We start from the raw sequence: 25427 nt of genomic DNA on the forward strand, positions 1-25427 counted from the left end.
TCGGCGGGAGAAGATCGGGAAGGGCGAAGTTGCGGGGGGGTGCGGGGAGGGGAGCCGGGCGGGGGAGGGGGCTGGGGAAAGCCCGAGGGAGGAGGAGAAGGAGGGAGGAACTTCCCAAAGTTGCAAAACATGGCTACCTTGCCTGCGGAGCCGAGCGCGGGGCCGGCGGCTGGGGGGGAGGCCGTGGCGGCGGCGGCGACCGAAGAGGAGGAGGAGGAAGCGCGCCAGCTTCTGCAGACTTTGCAGGCGGCCGAGGGTGAGGCAGCGGCGGCGGCCGGGGCCGGGGCGGGCGAAGCGGCGGTGAAAGTGGAGGGCCCGGGATCCCCGGGCGTACCCGGGTCGCCCCCCGAGGCCGCTGCCGATCCGCCCACGGGTCTCCGCTTCTCGCCGGAACAGGTGGCGTGCGTGTGCGAGGCGCTGCTACAGGCGGGCCACGCCGGCCGCTTGAGCCGTTTCCTGGGCGCACTGCCCCCGGCCGAGCGCCTACGTGGCAGCGATCCGGTGCTGCGCGCTCGGGCCCTGGTGGCCTTCCAGCGGGGCGAGTACGCCGAGCTCTACCGGCTGCTCGAGAGCCGCCCCTTCCCCGCCGCCCACCACGCGTTTCTGCAGGACCTCTACCTGCGCGCGCGCTACCACGAGGCCGAACGGGCCCGCGGCCGCGCGCTGGGCGCGGTGGACAAGTACCGTCTGCGCAAGAAGTTCCCGCTGCCCAAGACCATCTGGGACGGCGAAGAGACCGTCTACTGCTTCAAGGAGCGGTCCCGCGCCGCGCTCAAGGCCTGCTATCGCGGCAACCGCTACCCCACGCCGGACGAGAAGCGCCGCCTGGCCACGCTCACCGGCCTCTCGCTCACGCAGGTTAGCAACTGGTTCAAGAACCGACGACAGCGCGACCGGACCGGGGGAGGCGGCGGCGCGCCCTGCAAGAGGTGAGGGGACCCGGGCGGCGCCAGTCCCGCTTTCCCGGAGACGTGCCATCCACCAGCCCCAGCCCCCCCCCCCCAATGCCTGTTGTCCTCGGACACCCCTCGCTCACACCCTCAGGCGCCAGCCGAGCGCGGGGAATCCGTGTGCATGGAACGGGCACGCGCCCCGGCTCTCCCAGACACCGGGACACCAATGCTCCTCTCGCGGAGGCCGGGAGACCGCCTCTCTCTGCTCCACTCAAGGCTCCGTCCCAGATCCCATCCGTGTCCGCGGCTAGACTCGGGGCGGCAGTGAGAAAATGAGGGCTTGCGGGAAAGGAGGAGGGGCCTTTGTCCTCCCCACCGGGCGTAGGGGCTTGTTCAGTCCCCTTCGCGGCCAGGCCCTCCCTGACCGTTGCTCGGTCTCACCTCCCCCCTTCCCGCCCCCCCTCAGGGCCCAAACAGCGTGGTCCGTCTTCTGTCTTTGTTGTGAAACGTGAACCTTCCCCAGCTCCGGTTTCCCTGTAACCCAAGCCCTTCTCCTCCCACCCTGCGCGTCGGCCTCCTACTCCTCAGACGCCCGGGGAGGAGGGGGGTCGGGGGAGGGCACCGGGAACTGAGCGGGCGGCTACCTCCTTACTCTCTCCAAAGCCACTCGGCTCCTTTCAGGCCGACTCAGGAGACTTCAGGCAGCCTGGTTGCTCAGCCTCCGGGGCCCTGAGGCCGAGGAGTTGGGAGAGGAGGGCCTCCTCCCCCGCAAAGCGGCAAGCTTGAGCCTTTAGTCAGTGGTATTGCAGAGGCTCCTCCCTGGGGCCCTTGGGTGGTCTCAGAGAGGAGGTTTCATAACCCCTGAAATGGTGCACAGGAACTTGGGCTGGGGAAAGGTGGGGAGGCAGTGGGCGGCTTGTGCTTCCTCCGAGCACTTTGCAGCCGGCTCCGTGCAGGAATCGGGCTGGCCAGCGGAGAAACACAGCACTCGGGACCACAACTCACAATCCTTTCTCCGGCCAGCGAATCTGATGGGAACCCCACTACGGAGGACGAGTCCAGCCGCAGCCCTGAGGACCTGGAGAGGGGGGCGGCTCCAGTGGCGGCCGAGGCCCCCGCCCAGGGCTCCATATTCCTGGCCGGGGCCGCCCCTCCCGCGCCGTGCCCCGCCTCCTCCTCCATCCTGGTGAACGGGAGCTTCCTGGCCGCTGGCAGCTCTCCAGCGGTGCTCCTCAATGGGAGCCCCGTCATCATCAACAGCCTGGCCCTGGGCGAGGCCTCCAGCCTGGGCCCCCTGCTGCTCGGCGGGGGCGGGGGCGCCCCTGCACCGCAGCCCAGCCCCCAGGGGGCCAGCGAGGGCAAGACCTCCCTGGTCCTGGACCCTCAGACTGGGGAGGTTCGCCTGGAGGAGGCTCAGCCTGAAGCCCCTGAGACCAAGGGGGCCCAGGTGGCTGCTTCAGGGCCGCCTGGAGAGGAGGTCCCAGGGCCTCTGCCCCAAGTGGTGCCTGGCCCCCCGCCGGCTGCCACCTTTCCTCTACCCCCAGGACCAGTGACTTCCGTGGCTGCTCCACAAGTGGTGCCACTTTCCCCACCCCCTGGCTACCCTGCCGGCCTGGGCCCCACCTCCCCACTGTTGAACCTGCCCCAGGTGGTGCCCACCTCCCAGGTGGTGACCTTGCCTCAGGCTGTGGGGCCACTGCAGCTGTTGGCAGCTGGGCCAGGCAGCCCCGTGAAGGTGGCAGCTGCCCCGGGCCCTGCCAACGTGCACCTGATAAACTCTGGGGTGGGCGTGACTGCCCTGCAGCTGCCTTCGGCCACTGCCCCAGGTACCCCTTTCTGGTGGCTGGGCGGGGGGTACAGTTACCTCAGGGAGGGATGGCGCTGTCAGTGGGCTTCCTGGGGCAACGGTGGGGAGTGGGGAGCTCATCCCGGGTGGGTCCCAGACCCTCCCGTGCCAGGCAGTACCCTGAGGCTCGAGCCACGCAGACTTGGCCTCACCCTGACCCTGAAGGGGCTCCTTTTGCCTCTGGCTGATCTCCCTGCCTGCTCTCCAGCGGCGAACTCTTCACCTCTGCGCCTGGCCCTTCTCCTCTCCCCACAGGAAACTTCCTGCTGGCCAACCCCGTGTCTGGCAGCCCCATTGTGACAGGTGTGGCCGTGCAGCAGGGCAAGATCATCCTCACCGCCACCTTCCCCACCAGCATGCTGGTCTCCCAGGTCCTGTCGCCGGCCCCCAGCCTGGCCCTGCCCCTGAAGCCAGACGCAGCCATCTCAGTCCCCGAAGGAGCCCTCCCGGTGGCCCCCAGCCCCGCTCTGCCGGAGGCCCACGCCTTAGGCGCACTGTCTGCGCAGCCGCCCCCTGCCCCGGCCGCCGCCAGTCTGCCCTTCTCCCCAGACTCCTCCGGCCTCCTGCCCGGCTTCCAGGCGCCCCCGCCCGAGGGGCTCCTGCTGTCGCCTGCAGCGGTGCCCATCTGGCCAGCCGGGCTGGAACTGAGCGCCGGCACTGAGGGGCTGCTAGAGGCAGAGAAAGGGCTGGGGACGCAGGCCCCCCACACGGTGCTGAGGCTGCCGGATCCTGACCCCGAGGGGCTGCTCCTGGGGGCCACGGCGGGGGGCGAGGTTGACGAGGGGCTGGAAGTGGAGACCAAGGTCCTGACCCAGTTACAGTCGGTGCCTGTGGAAGAGCCCTTGGAACTGTGACCCGCCGGGCCCTGTGGCCTCCCATGACAATGGTGCTCGAGGACAGCGGGGAGGAGGGAGCCTCTCAAACACGAAGACGGCTGCCATCCACACACACTACACCCTCCCTGCGGCCGCTCAACCTCTCCACGCCCTGGAGGCCCACTTCTGTCCGGGGCAACGTCCTCTGACGGGACGCCTCCTCTGTTACAGCCCTCTCCTTGCTCTGCCTCCTGATCTACATGGGGAGATCTGGGGCTCCTGACTCAGGGGCTCTGCCCCCCTCGACCTGGTACTAGCTGTGAGCTGAAAGCCCTGCCGAATGGCTGGATTTCCAACCCCCTTGAGCCCTCTCCCTATCACTCCCTGAAACACTATTAATAGTTCCACTGACATCCAGTGTTCCCAGAACTGCTCGGGAATCCGAGGGTGGAGGACGGGCAGTCCTGTGCCCGGAGACTGATGGACCTTCCCCGCCGGGCCCTTCCTGCCCACGAGGGATGCGGGTGTGTGGTCTGTGGGCCAGGGTCCTCCGTTAGCTCCTCCTGGACTAGAGCCCTCAGTAGCACGTCCAGCCCCAGACCAAAGATCCCTTGACCCTCGGGCCAACCCTGACCCCTGTGTCTAGTTTATATCCTAAATCTTTATTTTTCTAGGACATGTTATGCCTTCATTTCAATTAAAATAAAGTTAACAGACAACTAGAACCTCGGGGGGTGTGGGCTATCTTCCAACGGCTTTTGCCCAAGGAAAAGCTGAACCACAAAAAGCTCACCTTGAGATTCTGGCTTTCTGACCAGATGTTCTCAGGGGGAACAGGGTTGGAGGTCAGATTTGTGGTGCTGCTTGAGAAGGTGCCTGCCCTGAGCAGAGCTGAGAAAGCAGGAGACCAGGGGCCCTGCCCTGTCTCTTGCTGGTAACAGTTTCCACTTTATTTAGTTAAAAACAATAAATAATCTATAAATAGAACTATAAATAGAACAGGGCCGGAGGCATAGAGTGAGGTACAACTGGGTGAAAGCATTTGATTCTGGGCTGGGCAAAGGACAGACTTGCATTTCATTGTTGGGGGTGGCTGGGTGGGGGTGGGGGTCCTTCCTCCCCACCTGCGGCTCCTCTGATAGGCCAGGCCAGGCGTGAAAGGGGCTGTGAGACGCCTGCTGACCCCGGGCTGGAGAAGTTCTGGCTGCCCCGTACCCAGGCAAACGCACAAAGCACCGGGGTCAATAAATAGCCGCCTCCCAACTTGGGGGTGCCTGACTGAGGGGCTCTGCACTAGCGGCGGTGATGCCCAGGATGAGACAACCTCTTCACCACCGGCGCCTCCTTTCAGACCACGGTTGCAGGAGCTGCGAGGCAGTGGCGGAGGGGGTGAGGCTGCCCTCACGCGCGGTATGGGGGCGGCGGGCCTTCTCAGCCAGCAGCTGGTAGAAGGGCTTGGGGGTCTCCCAGTCCTCGTCCTCGCTGCTGGAGCTGACCTTCTTCACGATCCGGTTGTGCCGGCGACTGAACCTGCGCGCTTTGGTGCTGGGAGAGAGGTGGCAGGATGGGCAGGGTTCCTCGGTCGCCTCCCGACCATCTCTGTCCCACCCAGTGCTCTGGCCCCAGCAGTGACCAGGGCCTGGGCTGAGGGGGCGTCCAGGGCTTTATTTGGCCCCAGCGGGGGAGCCACTGGCTCCCGTGAGGACCTGTCACCATCTGCACACGTGCACGTGTGTTTCCGGGGCCAGTTACAAGCTGGGCAGGTGGAGAGGAGAGGGTTTCAGGAGGGAGGGGGCATCAAGAGGGGAAGAGAAGGAGAAGACCAAGCGACAGGGAAGTTAAGACCCAGCTTTCTGCTCTGAGAAACTCCCTGTGGCAGAGAGGGCAAAGGAAATTTAGGGCAGTGGGGTCCAAATCCAGAATTGAGCTGTTTGCCCTTCGAAGTTACAGGCAGGGGTAGAGTGCTGCTCTGCTTGTCACCCCAACTCTTTCATAAGAGCTCGTGACACCCAAATCTCCTGCCCGAGGAAACTCCCAACCTGTTTCCAACATCACAGAGCTCAAGGCTCTGAAAATCAGAGCAGGATGAGAAACAGGGGCCTCGCCTCCGCCACCCACACCTTCTGGGCAGGGGCTTCTCACCAATATGGTCTCCGCTCCTTCAGGGTCATCATCCGCCAGAGGTGGGCCAGCTCCTTGGTGGCAGTCGTGGATGCGGTCCCAGGGCGGGCTCTGGGGCAGGAGGGAGGAGGAGGTGAGGAGAGGCCTGTAGCCTCGCCTGGCTTGGGCGAAGGCCAACGGTGTGACCACACAAGGGTCCCTGGCCCTCTCAGAGCCACAGCTTTCCAAAGCTGAGAACTCGGATCTTTCTGTGTTGCCCTGAAAGATGCCTCCTTTCGCGCCCCCTGGAGCAGAGGTGGCAAAGAAGGGAGCTGGACTAAATGGTGGCTGGAAAGGGGCCACCCCGTGTCCTGGGACCTGTATCCGCTGCTCCAATATCAGCACCACCTCTTCTCCACGGAGGCTGCAGACTGGCAAGATCGGTTCAGGGCTAGGCGCCTGATAGATCATATCAAGTCGGCCCCAAGAACTTTTGCTTGAAATCTTAGAAGCGAGGAGCTCTCCTCCCACAGGGTTGCTGGGGCAGGAGACAGGACGCGAGCCTGAAGCTCCTGCGGGAGAGCCTGCCCCAGCCCAGCCCAGCGTGATGGAGCACAAAGCCAACCCAGAGCGCGGAGTGGAGGGGGACAAGGATCCCGGGCAGCGTCCTTTGAGCCCAAGGACCAACCATGTCTGAAGGTGGCTCCTCTTTTTTCAGGTTATATAAATTTAATTAATTATATTAATTAGTTCATTATATTAATTAATTCAAGCCAGTTAGTTTCCTATCTTTCCTAAGTCTGAGCTGAGTTTCACTGCTTGCAGTGCACAGGCCCTGACCAGTGCCACGGGGCCAGGGGGAGGCCGGGAGAGCGTGGCTGAGGAATGTGTCGGCAGCAGTGGGTGGCATGCTCTGCGGGTGGATGGACAGTGGGGTAGGGCCCCAATCAGGGCTGAAGAGGACGCCCTCCCACCTGATGTACTGCTTCCGGTTCATCCTGCAGAACATGATGAAGCCGTTGACACACTTCTTCTTCATCTGGGTGGAGCAGGGGGTTTGCTTGCTCTCCTTGGGCTTCACAAGGCCCCCGACCACCCTGCCCTTCCTCCCGGCTGCGGGCAGGGCTGAGGCCCGCTGGGTGGGGGTCCACGTATAGTTCTCATCCTCATCGCTGGAGGACTGCAGGCTCTCGACGTTGGCCTGAACATCCTGGGTGGGAGACAGAGAGGTGAGGGCGGGCAGGAGACGCGGACTGACCAGGCGGATGGCTTTCTGTCTCCCTCACCTCCTGCTGCCTCCACACCGAGTCTGTGTCCGTGTCCTCCGAGCTGGGGCTGCACAGCACCTTGCTGTTCTCACACAGCGACAGGTAGCAGTGGTCCAGTGAGACCAAGGACTGGCACCAGCTGTGGGAGTCGGGAAGGTCTTCGGGGGCCTCAGGGGGTGTGTCCTGGGGGGTGAAGGAGAAAGATGGGAGGAGACGGAGGGGGACAGTGCTGTCCCTTCATGGCCCCCACTCACTGCTTTCCTAGGAGGTCACACGAGCATCATCACAAACAGCTCAGGCTCAAAACAGCCTCCAGATGCCTCCTCAGAAATTCAAGCTAAGTTTCCCCAGTTTCCACAGGGGGTTGGAGAGGAGGTGGATGGGGGTCTTCTGCCTCCTATTCTGGGGCACTCTCTCTCAATCCCATCAGTTTACCACCTTGCAAAGTAGCCGTGATGCCCCGGGCAAGTCTTAACTCCTCTGAGCCTCAGTTTCATGCACAGATGGTGTCACTACACATCCTCTGCAAGGCCGAGAGGCACTTGGTGCAGTGGCTGCACTCCCAAGAGCTCCGCTAAAGGTGTCTATTTTTGTTTCTATAGCAGATTCGGCTATTCATTGAGGCAGGGGGCCACCTTCCCACACACTGGAGGGGGCCACACACTGGGGACCGGAGCTGGGGCTGCCCCTCTGGCAGTCAGACGTTGAACTGCTGGAGCAGACGGTGCTACAGAAATCAGCCCGGGGGCCTGGGAAGGAGGCTCTTTCCAACTGAGGATCCTGGGGGTCACCGGCTGTTTTCAATTTCCTCATCTGTCAAATGGGTTCACAAGAGAGCCTGACTCATAGAGCAGTCATAAAATTATGTGGGGTCTTTTCTGGGCACCTGGCAGCTTTCAGCTTTTATCCTTTGTGTCTGGTTCATTCTAAGGGCCCAGCACAGAGCAGGGCGCCTGGTGGCCAGCAGGGAGTGTTCAAAGGACGGGCAGGCAGGTGAGGGCACAGATGGTGGATGAGTCTCTGGAAGGATGAGGAGAAGCATGATGGATGGACAGGTGAGTGGGGGAGGAGCTGAAAGGTCGAGGGGACGGATGAGTGGATCAAGCAGGTGGAGAGAAGGATGGACGTGTGTGTGGACAGATGCATGGGCAGACACCTACCTTCTTCTGTGGTCCCTCAGGCGTGCAGGCAGAAGGTGAAGACGCAGGATCTAAGACTACTTCTTCAAAGAGAGCTGTCGGGGGCGGGGAGGGAGACCAGAGGGGTGGCTGGGACAGAAACACCTCTCTCAGGGCACCGTGCCTCTGTCCCGCCACCCCTGCTAGCGGAGTGCCCTTCTCTGTCTTTGGCTTTGGGATCTTCTGCCCCAAGTCCAAATCCAGCTCACAGGCCAGCTCCCGTGGGGAACCACGAACCTGGGCAGAGTGAGTGGATCCCTATTCCAGGCTCCTGGAGCCTTCCACGCGCCACGCTGGCCTGGGGCTGCTCCCCACCAGGCTGTGGGCTCCTTGAGGGCTGGGATGGGATTCATCCTGGGTGGGATTCATACCTGGTTATCCAGCACTGCCAGCACAGGGCTGCACACTTGGTGGGTGTCACTGCAGGTGTTTTTTCTGAATGAACCAAGCATCAGGTCCAGCCCTGGGTGCTCACCTTGGGTCAGGTACTTGGTGCCATCCTCCAGGATCTGATCTGGCTGCAGTTTCCCCGGGGAGCTGAAGAGGGAGGGGCTGAGCCCTAGGATCTCGCTCCGGTGACCTGTCGCATTCCACTTGTCAATCTGGGGAGGCCCCAAGGCGAGTGGGCTCCCTGAAAAGGAAATATCAGGCTCGAGGGTGTGTCAGAGGTTGCCATCTCCCCCAGCACAGCAGCTGGCTTTGAGCGGATGGTGCCAGACACTGGGGAAAGGTGACTGTCAGTTCCTTGTGGTGAGTGCTTGGAAGAGGAAATTAAGAGGCACGGTGCCTGGCATCTTGTTAGGAATGGCCAGGAAAAAAATCAGTATCATCATGTGCCAGATCCAATAGACTGACTTTAGCTACCTGGAGCTCTGTGTTAAGAAAGATTCTGAGGCAGTGTCTGGTATCAACTGAAAGAGTAATGATTGATCAGCAACGTCTTCCATGGCAACTGATGGCTCAGGGACAATGGGCAGGCTGTGTGTTGCCATCCCTGTGCTTAGTGGACATCCATCCCTTTCCCGCTCTCCCCCCTTCCACAGACATCCTCAGAAGGAAGGTACCAAGAAGACCCCACTCCAGGCTACAAGGAGGACAGACAGAGCTTCAGTCACCATGGGCGCTGCCCTTTGGGGTCCAGGCAGGAAGCCAAGGGTCAGCATCTGGGGACTCCTTGTCCACCTCCTCGCTGTAATCGCACAACACCAGCTTCTGCCTGCAAGAGGAGGAATTGAAGAGGCAGACCTGGAGCCCCGGGCTGGAACACCGTGGGCCCTGGGGCGAGCCCTTTCCCGTTTGGGTGTCTCAGTGTCACCCACTGTGGACTAAGACAGGGATCTCTCCGTGCCGGCCGCTGGGGGGTGCCCACCCTCAAGGAGCTTCAGGGCTTATAAGGAGAGGCCAGCTGTAATCAGAGCTGACTAAACGGGGGCAGAGCTGTGATGAGGCTTTGAGGAGGACACAGACGGTGGGCAGGGCAGGAGGGAGGACCGAGCTGAGCTAAGCTTAAAGGATGGGTAGTTTTCCAGGTGGACAAAGGGATCAAGCTTCCAGGAAGAGGGAACAAAGGGTGAGAAGCCCAGAGGGGACATGGGCCTGGCTCCCGCAGGGAGTGGTGAATATTTGGTGGTGTTAAGGGTAAGGTTTGCAGTTGAGGAGCAGGAAAGGGGGCTGGCAAGGTGAGCTGGGACCAGAGAGGGTCTCAAATGCTAATTAAGGTATCTGGGCTCTACCCAACAGGAGGGAATAGCCTAAAGCCAAAAACTGACATGATCAAGGTCTTGTGTGTTAGAGAAGCCATGCAGGTGACTACTGGGGACAGGCTAGAGGGCGGGACGGGAGGCAGGGAGAGGATGCGGCCCTGGTCAACACGTAGGAAGCAAGGCTTTCCCTTGAGCTCACGATGCCTGACGCAAAGCTAGGCCCTCAGAGGTGCTCACTCCACAGATACCAGTCAAGGGTGGTGATTGACCCCATTTCTCACCAAGCCTTAGCCAATCCCACCAAACGCCTCAGCCTCTTCCACTCACATCCCTGGGCTTCCCTTACCTGGGACGGGGCTGGGTCCTGTTGAGAAAATGGATCCTCTCAACCCGTTGCTGGGCCTCGAAGGCAGGGTAAGGCCCCGCATCCTGGGCACTGTTTTTGCAACAGCAGCCTACGGGGGGTGGGGCAAGTCAGGATGGTCACTCCTGTGTCTGGCCCAAATCCTGGGACTCACAGAGGCAGGGACGGAGAGGTGCTGGGGTATGCCACAGCCTATCCCTCCCCCCATCCCAGCCAAAACCTCAGGCTCTGGGGCCTCTGTGTGAGGTTTGGGGGCTCCCTGAATCACCTGCAGGTTTCTGGAATCCCACGTCCCTATCAGAAGCTGTAAGGAAGATAAAATCCTTAAGCAGAATGATGATGATGAAGATGACGAGAGCAAACAAGTATATAGTGCTTACCAAGGCAGCACGGTTTTAATCTTAAGTTTTACATACTACTCGGTAGCCCTTTACCAAAGGGTACGGTTTTTATAATACCCATTTACAGTTAAGTAAACTGAGGCATTGAGATATCAAGTAACTGGCCCAAGGTCACAAGATTAGCTCAAGATCTGGGACACCCTCCTTCCCCAGGTGGGTCAGGCGCCTCCTTGGGGCTCCCACAGCCTCCTGGGCGACCCCAGGAAGTGAGAGCGTGGGATTTCTTCACTGGACTGTCACCGGCACCGCTCACGTGGCCTGGCCCAGAGGAGATGCTCTGGGAGGAAAGGCTGAAGGAACAGACAGAGGAATAGGATGACCTGAGGCCTCGCCTTCCAGTCGCGCCCGTATCTCCTGGGGGTGTCACACCTTTGCAAGCTGGCAAAGGGATGGGGATTCACAAGAGCGTCTGTCTGGCTGATTCAAGTGAAGGAAGGCTCACGAGGCGGCCCTGCTCTTGCCTCCAGTTCTGTGACCCTGTCCCCTGCTTACACCCCCAACAGAGCCTGAAGGGATTCCATTGTAGAATCCCTGGCGACTAGGACTGTGTCTGGGACGTCGAGGGTGCCCGACAAGTGGTATATAAACGAGTGGTTAAGTTAGTGGAGAGGAAAGACACCAACTTGAGATGTCACAGTGGACGCTGTTCTCAGCCATATGCAGCAGTGTCAGCCAGGATCTTCCTCCCTTTCTGTCACCTTGAGACAGGGATGACACAGCCTTGGGGTGACTGCAGGAGTCGAGGCATCTTGGAGGGGTGATGGTCGCCACCATGTTTCCTCCTCTCTGGTCTGGGGATGGGGTCACCTGCTTCTCAGGCTGGTCCAGGGCCAGACAGCGACGAGGGTTCTGGGCCCGGGTCTGGCGTTCTGGGAGAGCAGAGAGATGGCGTCAGACAGGGCTGGGGGCCTGACTGTCACCGGAGGGTGGCTGAGGTGGGGGTCTTTGCTCTGGGCCCAATAACCTGCTTCAAAGCTTTGTCTGGCCTGGTCACTCAGTCCTTCCCGGAGAGGCCCAGATCCTCAGTTAAAGACCACCTAGTCGGACACCCCCTTTCCCTGCCCACACGTTAGAATCACCTTGCGAGCTCTGAAAATACTGATGCCCAGGTTCCACCCAGATCACTGAAGCCCGACTTTCTGGGTGTGAGGCACAGGTAATGGGCATTTTTAAAAGCACCCCAGTGATTCAGATGTGCAGCCAGAGCTGGAAATCATTGATTAGGTCCAACTCCCTTTTTAAGGACATGGAAACGGAGGCTCGAAAAGGGGAAGGGACAGGTAGTGTTAGTAGCAAGGCTGAGGTGGGACCTGGGACACTTGCCTCCCGCACTGGGGTCCTTCTGTCACCCCACACTCCCTGCTGCCCTGGCCTGGGGATGGATGACTGGGCAGAGGGATGATAAATGCTGACAGCAGCTTCCATTCCTGGGCACTGGCCATGTGCCCCATCACTTAAGCACTGCTTGAGTGGCGTGCGCCTGGCTCCTAATCTGAGGACCACCCTGTGGCAGGCCCTCCAATTTCCAGACCAGGAAGCTGAGGCTCACAGGAGAAGAGTGACCCACCCCCAGGCCTCAGAGCTAGGAAGAGGAGGCACCACAGCTGAACCCAGGCACATCTGAATCCAGAGCCTTGTCAAGGGCTCAGGATTGCCGACTGGGCCTCCCGGGAGTGGGGACGGTCCTGGAGAAGGAGACCCGCTCCCATCTGACCCCTGCACCCTCTTCTGTCCCCACTGACGGCTTGTACCTGATGCTTGGGCCGGCTTCTTCTTCCGAGGTTTCTGGCAGCCTCCCCAAAGATGGGACTCATGAGAGTGTGGGGTGCTGGACGGGGTGGAGTGTCTCCACTTTGCTGGGCCTGCGGCCGGCTTCCAACCCAGCCCTGTGCAGGACGGAGAATGAGGCAGGTCAGATGCCCTCACCCTTATCCATCCTGAATGCTGCCTCTGGACAGCACTTCATGATGGACAGGGAGCAGGGAGGCTGCCACGGTCCCCAGACTGACTTTACAAATGGGGAAACTGAGGTCCCGGGAGGAGATGGGACCTGGCTGAGGTTGTGTAGCCAGGCGGCAGAAATACAGGTGAGAACTCAGTTGTCCTCAGGGCCATTCCAGGCCTCGGCTGAGAGGAAAGACAGACCCAGCACTTCCCAGATGCTTCCCCGTCTTCCGCCTCCCAAATCAGTTCTTCCTCCAGCCTCCTCAAGATGGTAGGGGCTCCAGCACCCACTCTGGGTGGCCCGGGGCCTCTCAACTCTTCCTCATTAACATCTCCCAAGGACTTCCCTGGCGGTCCAGTGGTTAAGACTCTGCACTCCCAAGGCTGGAGGTATGGGTTCGACCCCTGGTCGGGGAACTAAGATCCCGCATGCTGTGCGGCATGGCCAAAAAAAAATACTCCCAAATTTACCTACTTCTGTCTACACCCTCAGCTACGGTGCTACATTGGCCTCATCATCTCCCATCCAGATCACCCCTAAAAGTATCTTCACTCATCTCCCCCACTCCAGCTTCTTACTTAATAGCAAGTCCCCATGCTAGATGTCAGGCACCTCTTCCTCAAAGAAACTCTGATCATGGCTTTCCTCTGGTTTAAAGGCCTCAGTCATTCTCATCTTCTTCATCTCCCTCCTCCGCCAGGCGCTTGAGGCCCTTCAGAATCTCGTCCCTGCCTCATCTTCTACCCCTCTTGCCCGTGTATTCCTCCCACCAGTAACCACAGCAGCCGGCACACACGGCATGGGATGACTGGCTTGTTCCAGGCGCTGTGTTACAGCACTCTTTACATGTATTAACTCATTCAATCCTCACAACAAACACAGAAAGGGGGTATGGGTCCATTTTGCAGATGAGGAAACTGAGGCACAGAGCAGTGTAGGTCACCCACAGGTTTCTGGAATCCCACGTCCCTATCAGAAGCTGATAGGACCGTGCCCGAGTTGGGACCTGGCTCAGGAGCCTGCGCACATCATCTGGGTGCTACACGACCCCTCCAGTCATACCCAACTGCTTGCCTGTCCCCGGACGTCCCACAGGTGTCTTCTCGTGCCTTCAGACTCTTGTTCACCTTGTTTCTTCTGCCTGGCATGGTTCCCCCTTCCCTGTCCTCGAAGGCCCAGCTCCGAGGCCCCTCCCACCACAGTCTTCCCAGACACCCTCCTCTGGGGTCACAGCACTTTGGACATCCCTCTGACTTGTCCCGTGAGACAGGCTGTGAGATCCAGGAAGGACTGGACCAGTCTAAGTCACTCAGCGTCCCTGACAGCCAGGACAATGCTTGGCACGTAGCAGGCGCTGGGAAACGTCGGCTGAACTTACTTACCCCCCAGTCCTCCGTTCCCATCGGTGGTGTGGAATTCGAGCAAGGCCTTGGCCGCATCGATTTTTCTCTGGAGGTAGTGAATGTAGTACAGGACGTGCAGCAGAATCTCCTTCTGCCCCCAAAAGAAAGACAGGGTTGAGCGGGGGCCTGAGATGATGTGAGGCTGCTGGGGACCGGGGACCCTGCCCCAACAATCCCCCCATTGGCAGAGAGGTTCCTATTCTGCTCTTTAGTCCTCACTGTGGCCCAGTAAGCCGGCGGTTACAGCTAAGGAAACGGAGGCCCAGAGCGTTAAAGGGACTTGCTGGGTTACAGAGAGGAAGTGGCAGAGCTGGGATCTGAACCCAGGCCTGCTTGCCTCCTGGTCCAGTTTTGGGGACACATACTGCTCAGCTTCCCACCACTGGCCCTTGGCACACGCAAAGCCCTCCTCTTCTCCCCACAGACTCCCTCCCTGGCTTCTCCTCCTTTGAGCCTCAGCACAGTGTTCTCCCCTTCTGGAAGCTTTCCTGCCCTCCTGACCCCTCACCCAGGCTGGGTCAGATGTGCCTCCTCTGCATTCTTGTAAAACCCTGGGCCTGTTTCCACCAAGGCACTTGCCACAGTGTTTCATAATTATCTGTTTATGTATCATTCTCTCCCATTGACCTTGAACTAGCTGAGGGTACAGACTGTAGATAATTGATTTCTGGATCCCAAGCACACAGAATCGAGAGGTGACTTAGTTATCACTGAAGGAACGCCTCTTCCCCACAGCATCAGCAGGCATCCCCCAACCAGCCACCAAATACTGGCTGGGCCGGTATTGGAGACACTAAGCTAAAAAAGATACTACCCACTAAGAGCCATGTGGAAGGGTGAACTAGACACACTTTTGTTTGCCTTCATGGAACTTACAATCCAGGGAGGGCAGCGGACCTTAATAAACTCATAATTCATAAAAAATTATCAAGTGTGTGATAAGCATTATGAATAAAAGAGCATAACAGGTGACTCTGAAATTAGACTTGGGTGTCCAGAAAGGCCTCTCTGAAGTGGCCGCATTTAAACTGAAGACTGAAAGGAGTTAGCCTGGTGAAGGAAGAACACCCATAAATATTTTTTTGATTGAACTGGATCCCCAGAATAACAACAAAACCGTTAGCAGGAATCGTCCAACCCCAAATCAGGAAACATGGTCTGGGGGGGTGGGGGATACATTGGGAGACTGGGACTGACATATACACACTACTATATATAAAGTAGATAACTAATAAGGACCAACTGTATAGCACAGGGGACTCTACTCAATACTCTGTAATGGCCTTTATGGGAAAAGAATCTAAAAAAGAGTGGATAGATGTATATGTATAACTGATTCACTTTGCTGTACAGCAGAAACTAACGCAACATTGTAAATCAACTATACTCCAATAAAAATTAATTTTAAAAAAGGATGGTCTCAAGAGGTGACTTATGTGAAATCGTTCCATAAAATATAATACAGTCACTGAACTTATTTAACCTGATCCAGGGAAGGAAGCTACAATCTAACTAAGGAATAACGTGACACAGCCAAGAGATTATTGGTTTGGGGCCTGGCTCCAACCTGCCACTTACTGGCTGTGCACTGGGAGCGGGTCATTTTACTTCTCTGGGCCTCGGTTTTCTCATCTGTGCAATGGTAACGAGGATATTCATTCAGCCTCAGAGGATTATCATTAGGACGAAATAAATTAGTGTGAAATCGCCCAGCACAGAGCCTGATAAATCAGTTGTCCAATAAATGCTTAGTTGATATCTGGATGAGAACGAACACCTTCATCGGCTTCTCAAGGGATTAAATAGAAACCTTTGGGGGCTTCCCTGGTGGCACAGTGGTTGAGAATCCGCCTGCCAATGCAGGGGACACGGGTTCGAGCCCTGGTCCGGGAAGATCCCACGTGCCATGGAGCAGCTAAGCCCGTGTGTCACAACTACTGAGCCTGTGTTCTAGCGCCTGCGACCCACAACTACAGAGCCCGTGACCCACAACTCCTGAGCCCGTGACCCACACTACTGAGCCCACGTGCCGCAACTACTGAAGCCCACGTGCCTAGAGCCCGTGCTCCACAATGAGAGAAGCCACCACAATGAGAAGCCCGCTCACCGCAACGAAGAGTAGCCCTGCTCTCCCCAAGTAGAGAAAGCCTGTGCACAGCAACGAAGACCCAATGCAGCCAAGAATAAATAAATAAAATAAATTTACTAAAAAAAAAAAAAAAAGACCTTTTCTATCTTTGTATAAATAGACCATGAGTTTTTCAAGAGCAAATCCTGTCTTTTTAGCTTAGTATCTCCAACACCAGGCTTGGCACATGGTGGGCGTTCACTAAGCTAATTCTCTGTAAACTGTAAAGCAATATAAAGTGTCACTTATTATTACTAGCACAAAGATTTTATGCAGAAGGCAACTGGGCATCAACTCAGATTTCAGGACAGAAAGAAAGCTTGGTAATTGAAACTTTGGGAAGGTTAGCTCAGGGGCTACACCAGAGGTTCAAATCCCAGAGACTTCCTGAAGGTAAGATCGATGCAAACTATAACTGTCTCAACAGAGGGAAATTCATTCATTCATTCATTCAGCAAACATCTATCGAGCATCGAGTGACAGAGTGGTGGAGGGTGTGAGCCTTTGGAGTGAGACACATCTGACTCACTCTGCCATTGGCCAGCTGTGCCTCTCTGGACAACATGACCCCTCTGTGCTCCTGTTTCCTCGAACCAAAAAATGAGTATACTCATACTCGTCTCACAAGCCTTGGGGGGAGGATTAAATGAGAAAATGTAGGGATTTCCCTGGCAGTCCGGGGGTTAAGACTCCAGCGCTTCCGCTGCAGGGGGCGCGGGTTCCATCTCTGGTTGGGGAACTGAGATCCTGCATGCCTCATGCCATGGCCAATAAATAAATAAAGTAGGGCTTCCCTGGTGGCACAGTGGTTGAGAGTCCGCCTGCCGATGCAGGGGACGCGGGTTCGTGCCCCCGTCCGGGAGGATCCCACATGCCGCGGAGCGGCTGGGCCCGTGAGCCATGGCCGCTGAGCCTGCGCGTCCGGAGCCTGTGCTCCGCAACGGGAGAGGCCACAGTGGTGCGAGGCCTGCGTACCGAAAAAATAAAAAAAAATAAAAAAAAAAAAAAAAAAAAAAAAATAAATAAATAAAGTAGCCATCTCAAAAAAAAAAAAGAGAGAGAGAGAAAATGTATATAAGAAGCTTGGCATCCACTGTCTGACACCTAGAACTCTCAGTCAATGGGGAGCAACTGTTATTGTTATCTGCTCTGTGTTAGGCCCTGGGGTGCTGGGGATAGAGATTCATCCATTATGGTTTTTACCTTTGCAGAACCCTTCATCTAAAGGGAATCAGAGAGGGATTTCCCTGGTGGCGCAGTGGTTAAGAATCCACCTGTCAATGGAGGGGACACGGGTTCGAGCCCTGGCCCAGGAAGACCCCACATGCCGCGGAGCAACTAAGCCCGCGAGCCACAACTACTGAGCCCGCACGTCACAACTACTGAAGCTCACGTGCCTAAAGCCCATGCTCCGCAACAAGAGAAGCCACTGCAATGAGAAGTCCGTGCACCGCAACGAAGAGTAGCCCCCGTTCGCTGCAACTAGAGAAAGCCCACGCGCAGCAACAAAGACCCAATGCAGCCAAAAATAAAATTAGAAAAAATAAAATAAGATAAAGGGAATCAGAGAAATGGAAACAATCACAGTAATGAGCAGAGGGCTGTGATGGTCAGAGGGATGGGAAGCCACGGACCACATGGGGCAGGGGCACTTAATCAGCCAGGATGGTGAGGAAGGATACCACGGGCCTAAGCTGAAGCCTAAACCTCAAACACGGGCAAAACAACGCATAATAGCTCCCACAGTTTATTCAGCAGTGGACTGAGCACGTCACACAGCCCTTGGACGAGCTGTGATGATGCATGTCAGGCAGCCTGGTCTGGTGGGAGGCTGGGGACTGAGTGGGACACTGGTTGTACATGGAGCAGGGGGCCCAGGAATGAATTTAAGGGAGGATGAAGATGGGGAAGAAGTGGGATTATTAAGACAGCAGAGAATCAATGGTAAAGAAAGTGGGCTGAGGCCTGGGGAGGATTCCACGAAGAGATGTGGTCATCTAGTCAGTCATGAAACGCTGCCTGTGCCCTGACTCAACTGTCATTCCTCCAGGGCAGGGGCTGTGTCCCAGTCATCTCTGCCTTGCCCGACAAGAACTTATAGTGCCTACGCACACCAGATACTCAAATGTTGGAGGACAGAGGGCAAAATCCCTCAGATATTTTTTGAGCACTGTCGTGCTCTGCACAATGTCTCCCCCAAAGGCGTCCACGTCCTAGTCCCCGGGACCTGTGAATATGTTGCCATGTATGACAAAGGGGACTTTGCAGATGTGATGAAGTTAAGGATCTTGAGATGGGGAGATTATTCTGGATTGTCTGAGTGGGCCCAGTGTAATCACAAGCGTCCTTATGAGCAGGAGGTTGGAGGGTCAAAGGCAGAGAAGGCGAAATGACGACAAAAGCAGAGGTAGAGGAGAGACTAGAAGATGCTACGCTGCTGGCTTGGAAGGGGCTGTGAGCCAAGGACCATAGGCGGCCTCTAGAAGTTGGCAAAGGGAGAGGAAATGGATGCTCCCCTGGACCCTCCTGCTGACACCGTGACTTTAGTCCAGTGGGACTGATTTTGGATTTCTGACCTCCAGCACTCTGAGAGAACAAAGTTGTGTTGTTTTAAGCCACTAAGTTTGTGGTAATCTATTAGAGCAGCCACAGGAAACTGATACAAGCACCTACAATTAAGAGGGATTTAGGAGAGACAAGCAGCGTGATCTGGTGATGGATGGGCTGTGGCTGGCAGGGAGAAGGATAGGGTTAGGGTCGGGCAAATCTCTCCCAAACACCCGCTGCCCGGAACCTCTCTGAAGGCAAGTATAACATTCTAGGTCGGATCAGTTATTGTGTGTTCAAATCTTCCTCTTTTTTTTCTTTCTGGCCGTGCCACACAGCTTGCAGGGTCCCAGTTCCCTGAACCAGGGATCGAACCCGGGCCCCAGCAGTGGAAGCACCAAGTCCTAACCACTGGACCACCTGGGAAGTCCCTAAACCTTTATCTTCTTGACCAGATTCTAAGTTCTCAGAGGAGGAGGGCTGGGTTTCAAATTTCTTTGCTTCCCCTTGTTGCCGGTTGAACAGCTTCTGACATCTGACAATCTTTCCATAAATGGCTGATGAATGAATGAATGAGGGACTGAATGAGAGAAACTATAGCAAGAAAACATCACACCAAACCTTCCAGATCTCTGAGTCTCATATTAAGTTGTTCGTCCTGGGAGCAAGTGTTAGCTCAGCACTATAAACATTTATTGAGTGGCCACTGGGGAGGCACCGAGAAGCTTTATCCCTACCTCATGGAGACAATCCCCACAAAGTCACAAAAGAAGGCACCCGGAAAGGGAACCGACATTTATTCAGGCCCTGTCATGGCTATCATGTCACTTTGGTCTCACAATATCGCTGAGTAGGAGGAGTTATTTTTTTCTTGTTTTATAGCTGGGAAACCTGAGGCTTGAGAGGCTGATAACCTTAGCGAGCTGCCCAGAGTTCTGCAGGTGTGGGGCTGGAGGGCTCAAATGCAGGCGGTGTGACCCCCAGAGGGATGACCTTGACCCAGCACCTTGCCTATTTTTCCCCTCCCAATTCCCCCTGCCTCCTTTGCAGGAAAGAATCCCCCAGGCTTCTAGTCATGGGATCACAGACTCCCAGAAATTCCCAGTCAGGACCATTGCCATGTCAGTGCTGTCACTGGGTGGGTCTGTCTAGGTTTCCTAGGACAAGGGAGGTCAACCCGATTGCTGATATGTTCAGATCTGCCTCCCAAATCCACCTCATCTCCTTCAGCCCCCTTACCTTGGTGAGCTTCTTGGTACTGGTCCTCAGGGCCACAGGTAGCAGCAATGCCAGCTCTTGCAGTTTGTTGGTGTGGTTTTTACTCGCCCTCCTGTTTTGGGGCAAGAGCTGGTTTGGGTTAGGACATCCAAAATGGAATTTGGCATCTGATCCCCCAGACCGCTTGTCTCAGCGTTCCCCAGCTCAGAGAAGCTCCCTGCCCCAGGCACCCAAGACAGAAGCCTGGGCATTGTCTGCACTGCTCACTCTCCCCCATCCCCTGGTCCAATCAGTCACCAAATCTTGCCCATTCCTCCTCCAATCCCTTCTCTCCGTCCCCTCGCTCCTGCCCTAGTCCATGTGCTGACATAGTTCTCCCAGCCTTCCATCTGGCTTCCTCCAAGCCACACTCTCTACAAGAGTCACGGTGATCTTTCTGAAACACAAACCTGCCTATGGTTTTCTCATCTGTGCAAAAGGAATGAGGATATTCTTTCAGAGGCAGAGGGCTACCAATAGGACTGAATACATTAGTTACTTAATAAGCACTTCAAACCTCTCAATGCCATCCCATTATGAAGGATCAAGTTTAAACCCTTACTTAACATGGCTTATAATGCCCCCCATGGCCTGGCCCGCCTGACCCTTCTGGTCTCATCTCTTACTTCCTTTTGTTCTCTCCCATCAATGGACCCCAGCTCCACAGGACAGGTGAGGTATCTCTGCTCAGGTCCCCCTGCCCCTGTGCTCATGCATTTCTCTGGTCCCTGCAGTTGGGTGAGAGCTGAGTAGGGGGCACCGCTGTATCTCCAGCACCTAGAACAGGGTCTGGCACACTGCGGGAAGTCATCGCCTATTTGCTAAATGATTGAATAAATAAGGGCATGAAAGAAGTTGACTCCTGAGCAGATGCAGAACTTCCAGGATCTAATCCCTGAATCCATAATTCATAATATATCCATGTACGCACACCTGTACCCCTCTCTCCTGACGGATGGAGACACAAAGACGTTGGAGTCTCTCTCCCAAATTACACACCGCTGCCACTACTCCTGCTACTTCTTTGGGAAGGCCCAAACACCTCGTCTCCACCAATCCTTGTCTCACCTTCCTTCAGGGCCTGATTCAATTGCCACCCGAGGAAGCCTCCCCCGACCTCCCCTGTTTTTCTCCCCGACTCTGAATGTCCACAACACTTTGTGTCACCTGCAGCACTGCCCAGCCCAAAACACTTCCTTGATTACAGATGTATCTTTGGTTCCTACTCAGACCCACGAACCGACACCCCCTCTTTGCCAGGCCCTGTGCTGGACACTGTGGAAAGGGAGAGGAATCACTGTCCTGCCCTCGAGGACATGGGGGAGCAGTGTGGGAGACACTTATCTCCCTAACCCAACTCTGAAGTCCTGAAAGAATCGTTCTCGCTCATGCATTCAGCAATTACTTAGTAAGCCCCTACTATGTGCCAGGAAGTGTGATCGGTGACAGGGACAAAAGACTATAAAACAACTACAGCCCCTTCTAGAGCCTACAATGCAGTCGGGGATAAAGTCATTCATCAAATTGTCACACAAATAAACATAAAATGGCAACTAGGACCAGAACCAGCTGTATAATTTGCTGGGGGTGGGGGCATTGCAAATGAAACTGTGGGTCCCCTTGTTCAGAAATTAAGAATTCTGGGAATTCCCTGGTGGTCCAGTGGTTAGGACGCTGCACTTTCACTGCTGAGGACCCGGCTTCAATCCCTGGTCCGGGAACTAAAATCCCGCAAGCCGCACGGTCTGGCCAAAAAAAAAAAAAGTGAAGAATATCAGGATGGTGAGAGCAGAGCATTAAACCAAGCATTGGGCTCTTCTAAGCTCAGGGCTCTGTGACTGCATGAATCACATGTCCCTCCTGGGGACAAAGGAGAGGTGCTGCTCGGTGTTATGGAAACTTGTGATAGGTGGTTTTGATCTAACCTGTGAGGTTTTTCCAGAGGAAGGAAACCTGGCCAGAAGCTGCTCTGAGGGATGAGTGGAGCTGCATCAGTGGAGGGGGAGAGGGAATGTTTCAGATAGAGGGAGCATGGAGAAGTCAGAGGAAATAAAGCTGAAGTGTCTGGAGCACAGAAAGCAAGGAGTCCTGTGGGGTGAGATGAGGCTGGAGGACGAGGTAGGGGCCAGATGACGCAGGGTCTTATGGGTCTTACAGGCTCACAGTATGAAGTTTTGCCTTTATCTGAAGCCCAACGGGAAGCATTAACGTGTTTTCTGCAGGGGATGGCATTTCTAGTGCACCCTCCCAGAACCACCACGAGTAGAGGAGACTATACGTATTAGTCAGCTGAATGAAGGAATGAAAGAAAAGCAAAACCACCAATTGGTCTCTAGTTCTTTCCTGATAGAAACCATAATTTCGAGGGGCAAGGATGGGTGCTGGGTTTCTATCCGTGGAGAAACACTGGGTAGGCTTGCCTGGCCCTGATATTTATTTTCTGCATGCAACTTTCCTGCTGTTCTAGAGGACTCCCTAGAAACTCCAAAGAGAAACAGCACAGAAAGCCAGGAAGAAAAAGTATCCAGGTCTATTTAAGTTCAAGGTGCTATTTGACCATGTCTGAGAAAAAGGGTTTCATATCAACTAGTCCCTGGGTGTTTCCTCTGGGTTTTGCAAAGCACTGAGAGAGCCTTCTGCACAAACACAGGAGTTCCAGGAAAAAAAAAAAAAAAATTGGAGGGAGAAAAAGGGTGACTAGGAAATGCAAAATCTTGGCCGCTCTTGGGCAGCGGTCCTGAAGAGGTGTGACCTGGGGCTCTGCTCACAGGGGCCTCAGGGAACTGGGCACTCGCTCTCAAGGCTGCTCCTTTCCTGGCTGGATGGTTTTGGTTTCAGCCAAGTTCTTTCCCCAGAGTCTGTTTAATTTTCACCCACTAATCCCAGCTCCGCCCTCTGATTCTGTGGGGAACAGGCCAGCTCTGGCCACATGGGTCTTTTTCTGCTTCTTTCAACTGCCAAGTTTATTTCTGCCTTAGGGCCTTTACCGTTGCCTCCACCGGGAATGTTCTTTTGCGCCGATTTTTACACGGCTGATTCCGCGCTTAGCTTAAATGTAATCTCCCTAGAGGCCTTTCCTGACTACCTGATCTAAATAAGCACATTCTTGGTCACATCCCCATATCCTTTATCAGCATCTGAAATCTTTCTTTCTTTCTTCCTTCCCTTCCTTCTTTCCTTCCTTCCTCCCTCCCTCCCTTCCTTCCTTCCTCTCCTTCTCTCTCTCTCTCTCTTTCTTTCTTATAAATATAAACATAAGGAGAGAGATTTTTGTCTCTTTTTTTTTTTTTTTTTTTTGCAGTACGCAGGCCTCCCACCGCCGTGGCCTCTCCTGCCACGGAGCACAGGCTCCGGATGCTCAGGCCCAGCGGCCATGGCTCACGGGCCCAGCCGCTCCACGGCACGTGGGATCCTCCCAGACCGGGGCACAAACCTGCGTCCCCCGCATCGGCAGACGGACTCCCAACCACTGAGCCACCAGGAAAGCCCTGTCTCTTTTATTTATTGCTATATCCCAGACTGACTTATCCATCAGGTAGCGTAAGCACAGTGCCTAGGGCTGGTGCTACTTTTAGAGGCTTATGAGAATGTTTTAATTTCTTTTAAAACCAGAAGAGAAATAAATGAATATAATTCAACTTGGATTATATTCATATTTATACCAGTGCTGTCATAAACTATAATTTTTAATGTTTTTAAAAATATTTTATTTATTTATTTGGTTGCTCTGGGTCTTTTGCGGCACGTGGTCTCTTTAGTTGCGGCTTGCCAGCTCCTTAGTTGTGGCATGCAAACTCTTAGTTGCGGCCTGTGGGATCTAGTTCCCTGACCAGGGATTGAACCCAGGTCCACTGCATTGGGAGCACAGAGTCTTAACCACTGCGCCACCAGGGAAGTCCCTTAATGTGTTTTTAATGCAGGAGCTGGAAGAAGCCTTAATCAAGAGCCAGTCCAAATTTCTCACATTAGCTATGGGAAAACCAAGGCCCAGACCTAATTTGCTTTAACATGTGCTGTCCCAAAGTGGGACAAAGCAGGGGGCAGTCCCAAGAAGCAGCATAATAGTTGGTTACAAGGTTCAGCTTTTGAAGCAAACAGATCTGGTTGAAATCCCAGCTCTGCCACTTGCTGTGTGACTTTGGGCAAGTGCTTTCATCTCTCTGAGCCTGTTGATAATTCATTTACAAAATGGAGGTGGCTGGAAAGTGTGATCTTGTCCAGAAGGTGTTTAACACATAGGGAGCGCTCACGAAATGTTAGTTCAAGACAGAAGGTAGACAGTCATTTGTTGGAACGATTTAGGGATAAGGGATATTGGAGAATGGGGTGGGGGTATTGTACTGGATGACTACTGTTGATAAAACTGTTGTTTTTGGTTGACTGACATCCAATTCCTCCCTTTTCTGGTAATAGTTTCCTTTGGTGAATGATCCCTCCCCACTCTCAGTCCATATGGTTCAGAGAAGCTGACCCCAACCTCCCCTTCCACTAGGGAGCACTGAAGCAAGGTCTAGCCAAGAAGTCAAGTGATTGATTCAGGACTGCGGTTGTAACCTAGGCTTGACTAATCAGAGTCAACGGATCCTGGAAAGAGACTCTCTGCTAGGCTTGTCAAGTTGGCAGGATATGGACCTGGAGTGGCTGGGAGCCATCTTGCCCTCACAAATGGAGAGCCAACATAGACAAGAGCAGAGCAAAGAGAGGCAGATTCCTGGCCATATCATTTAACTCCTCAACTAGAACCAGCCAAGCCTGATGCCCCGGAACTTTTTGTTTAAAGGAACCAATAAATCCCCTTTTACGCATAAGCCAGTTTTAGCTAGGTTTCTGTTAATTGCAACTAAGAGTCTTTATTAATACAAAGACCCCACATCTAGAAAGGGGGGAAAGAGAATGCATTGTTGGTGACCTCTGGAATTCCAGGAGGAAAAGGCAAGCGAGAGAGGCATTCTTCATTTTCTTCATTTGCCCCTTCTGAGCACAGTACCCAAGTAGAGAACCTGAACAAAGCAGACACTTATTTTTGGAGTTAATAAATGAAGACATAGGTGGGCGGGAAGTCACTGGGGAAGACAGTGGGGAATAAGATGAACTCTGGCTCTCTTCTTTATCCAGACTTTGGAGGAAGGGAGAAATCTGATCCAACCCTCAATCTGCTAGGAAAATCCCCTCTGTACGATTCCTGACACTTGGTAGGTGCTTGATGGCAAAATGAATATGAGAATTAAAGAAAGGAAGGAAGGGCATTTAAGAAAATCAGGATGTCAAAACCTGCAAGGGCTTAGAGATGATCTTTGCCAACTACCTCAGAGTTCTCTCATCTTGAAATGGCGGTAATATCTCACCTACTTCCTCGTGGAGTTGTTGTAAGGATTAAAGGATTTTATACAAACAAAAGGCTTAGCAAAAAGTCTGGCAAACTAGTAAATGCTCAGTAAACACTACTGTTCCTATTATTCAACCAGAGTGGCTGGGGCTGTAAGGGAGGTGGGCCGGGGGAACACTTACCTGTCCCTGGGACCCAGGAAGTTGGTCCTGGGCTGTTCAGGGAAACACAAGTGCTTGCCGGAATCCCACAT

At 55.1% G+C, this 25427-nt stretch overlaps 2 protein-coding genes across 2 annotated transcripts; one reads left to right on the top strand and one right to left on the bottom strand.

The window, feature by feature from the left end:
• Positions 1-86: 86 nt before the first annotated feature.
• SIX5 (SIX homeobox 5) lies at positions 87-4279 on the top strand. The gene is made up of 3 exons (XM_032613187.1): positions 87-929; positions 1917-2719; positions 2995-4279. Exons 1-3 carry the CDS (start codon positions 130-132, stop codon positions 3591-3593), a joined length of 2202 nt encoding a protein of 733 aa, XP_032469078.1. The 5' UTR covers positions 87-129; the 3' UTR covers positions 3594-4279.
• Positions 4280-4882: 603 nt separating this feature from the next.
• Positions 4883-25427, bottom strand: BHMG1 (basic helix-loop-helix and HMG-box containing 1). Its single transcript, XM_032613406.1, has 15 exons — positions 25357-25427; positions 24709-24721; positions 24290-24358; positions 19831-19938; positions 13896-14007; positions 12320-12454; positions 11192-11437; positions 10150-10258; positions 9216-9316; positions 8576-8731; positions 8083-8156; positions 6941-7105; positions 6629-6864; positions 5697-5786; positions 4883-5099 (listed from the first exon to the last, which is right to left on the bottom strand). The coding sequence occupies exons 1-15, from the start codon at positions 25425-25427 to the stop codon at positions 4883-4885; spliced, it is 1902 nt and encodes a 633-aa protein (XP_032469297.1).

The sequence above is a fragment of the Phocoena sinus genome, chromosome 19, assembly GCF_008692025.1.
Source record: "Phocoena sinus isolate mPhoSin1 chromosome 19, mPhoSin1.pri, whole genome shotgun sequence".
Lineage (NCBI taxonomy): Eukaryota > Metazoa > Chordata > Mammalia > Artiodactyla > Phocoenidae > Phocoena > Phocoena sinus.

Coding starts and splice junctions, on each gene's coding strand:
- SIX5 (XM_032613187.1), top strand. CDS start 130: ATGGCTACCTTGCCTGCGGAGCCGAGCGCGGGGCCGGCGGCTGGGGGG. Junction 930..1,916: donor GGCGGCGCGCCCTGCAAGAG/GTGAGGGGACCC, acceptor TTCTCCGGCCAG/CGAATCTGATGGGAACCCCA. Junction 2,720..2,994: donor GCCTTCGGCCACTGCCCCAG/GTACCCCTTTCT, acceptor CTCTCCCCACAG/GAAACTTCCTGCTGGCCAAC.
- BHMG1 (XM_032613406.1), bottom strand. CDS start 25,427: ATGTGGGATTCCGGCAAGCACTTGTGTTTCCCTGAACAGCCCAGGACC. Junction 14,008..19,830: donor GTACCAAGAAGCTCACCAAG/GTAAGGGGGCTG, acceptor TTTTGGGGGCAG/AAGGAGATTCTGCTGCACGT. Junction 7,106..8,082: donor CTGAGGGACCACAGAAGAAG/GTAGGTGTCTGC, acceptor TTCACCCCCCAG/GACACACCCCCTGAGGCCCC.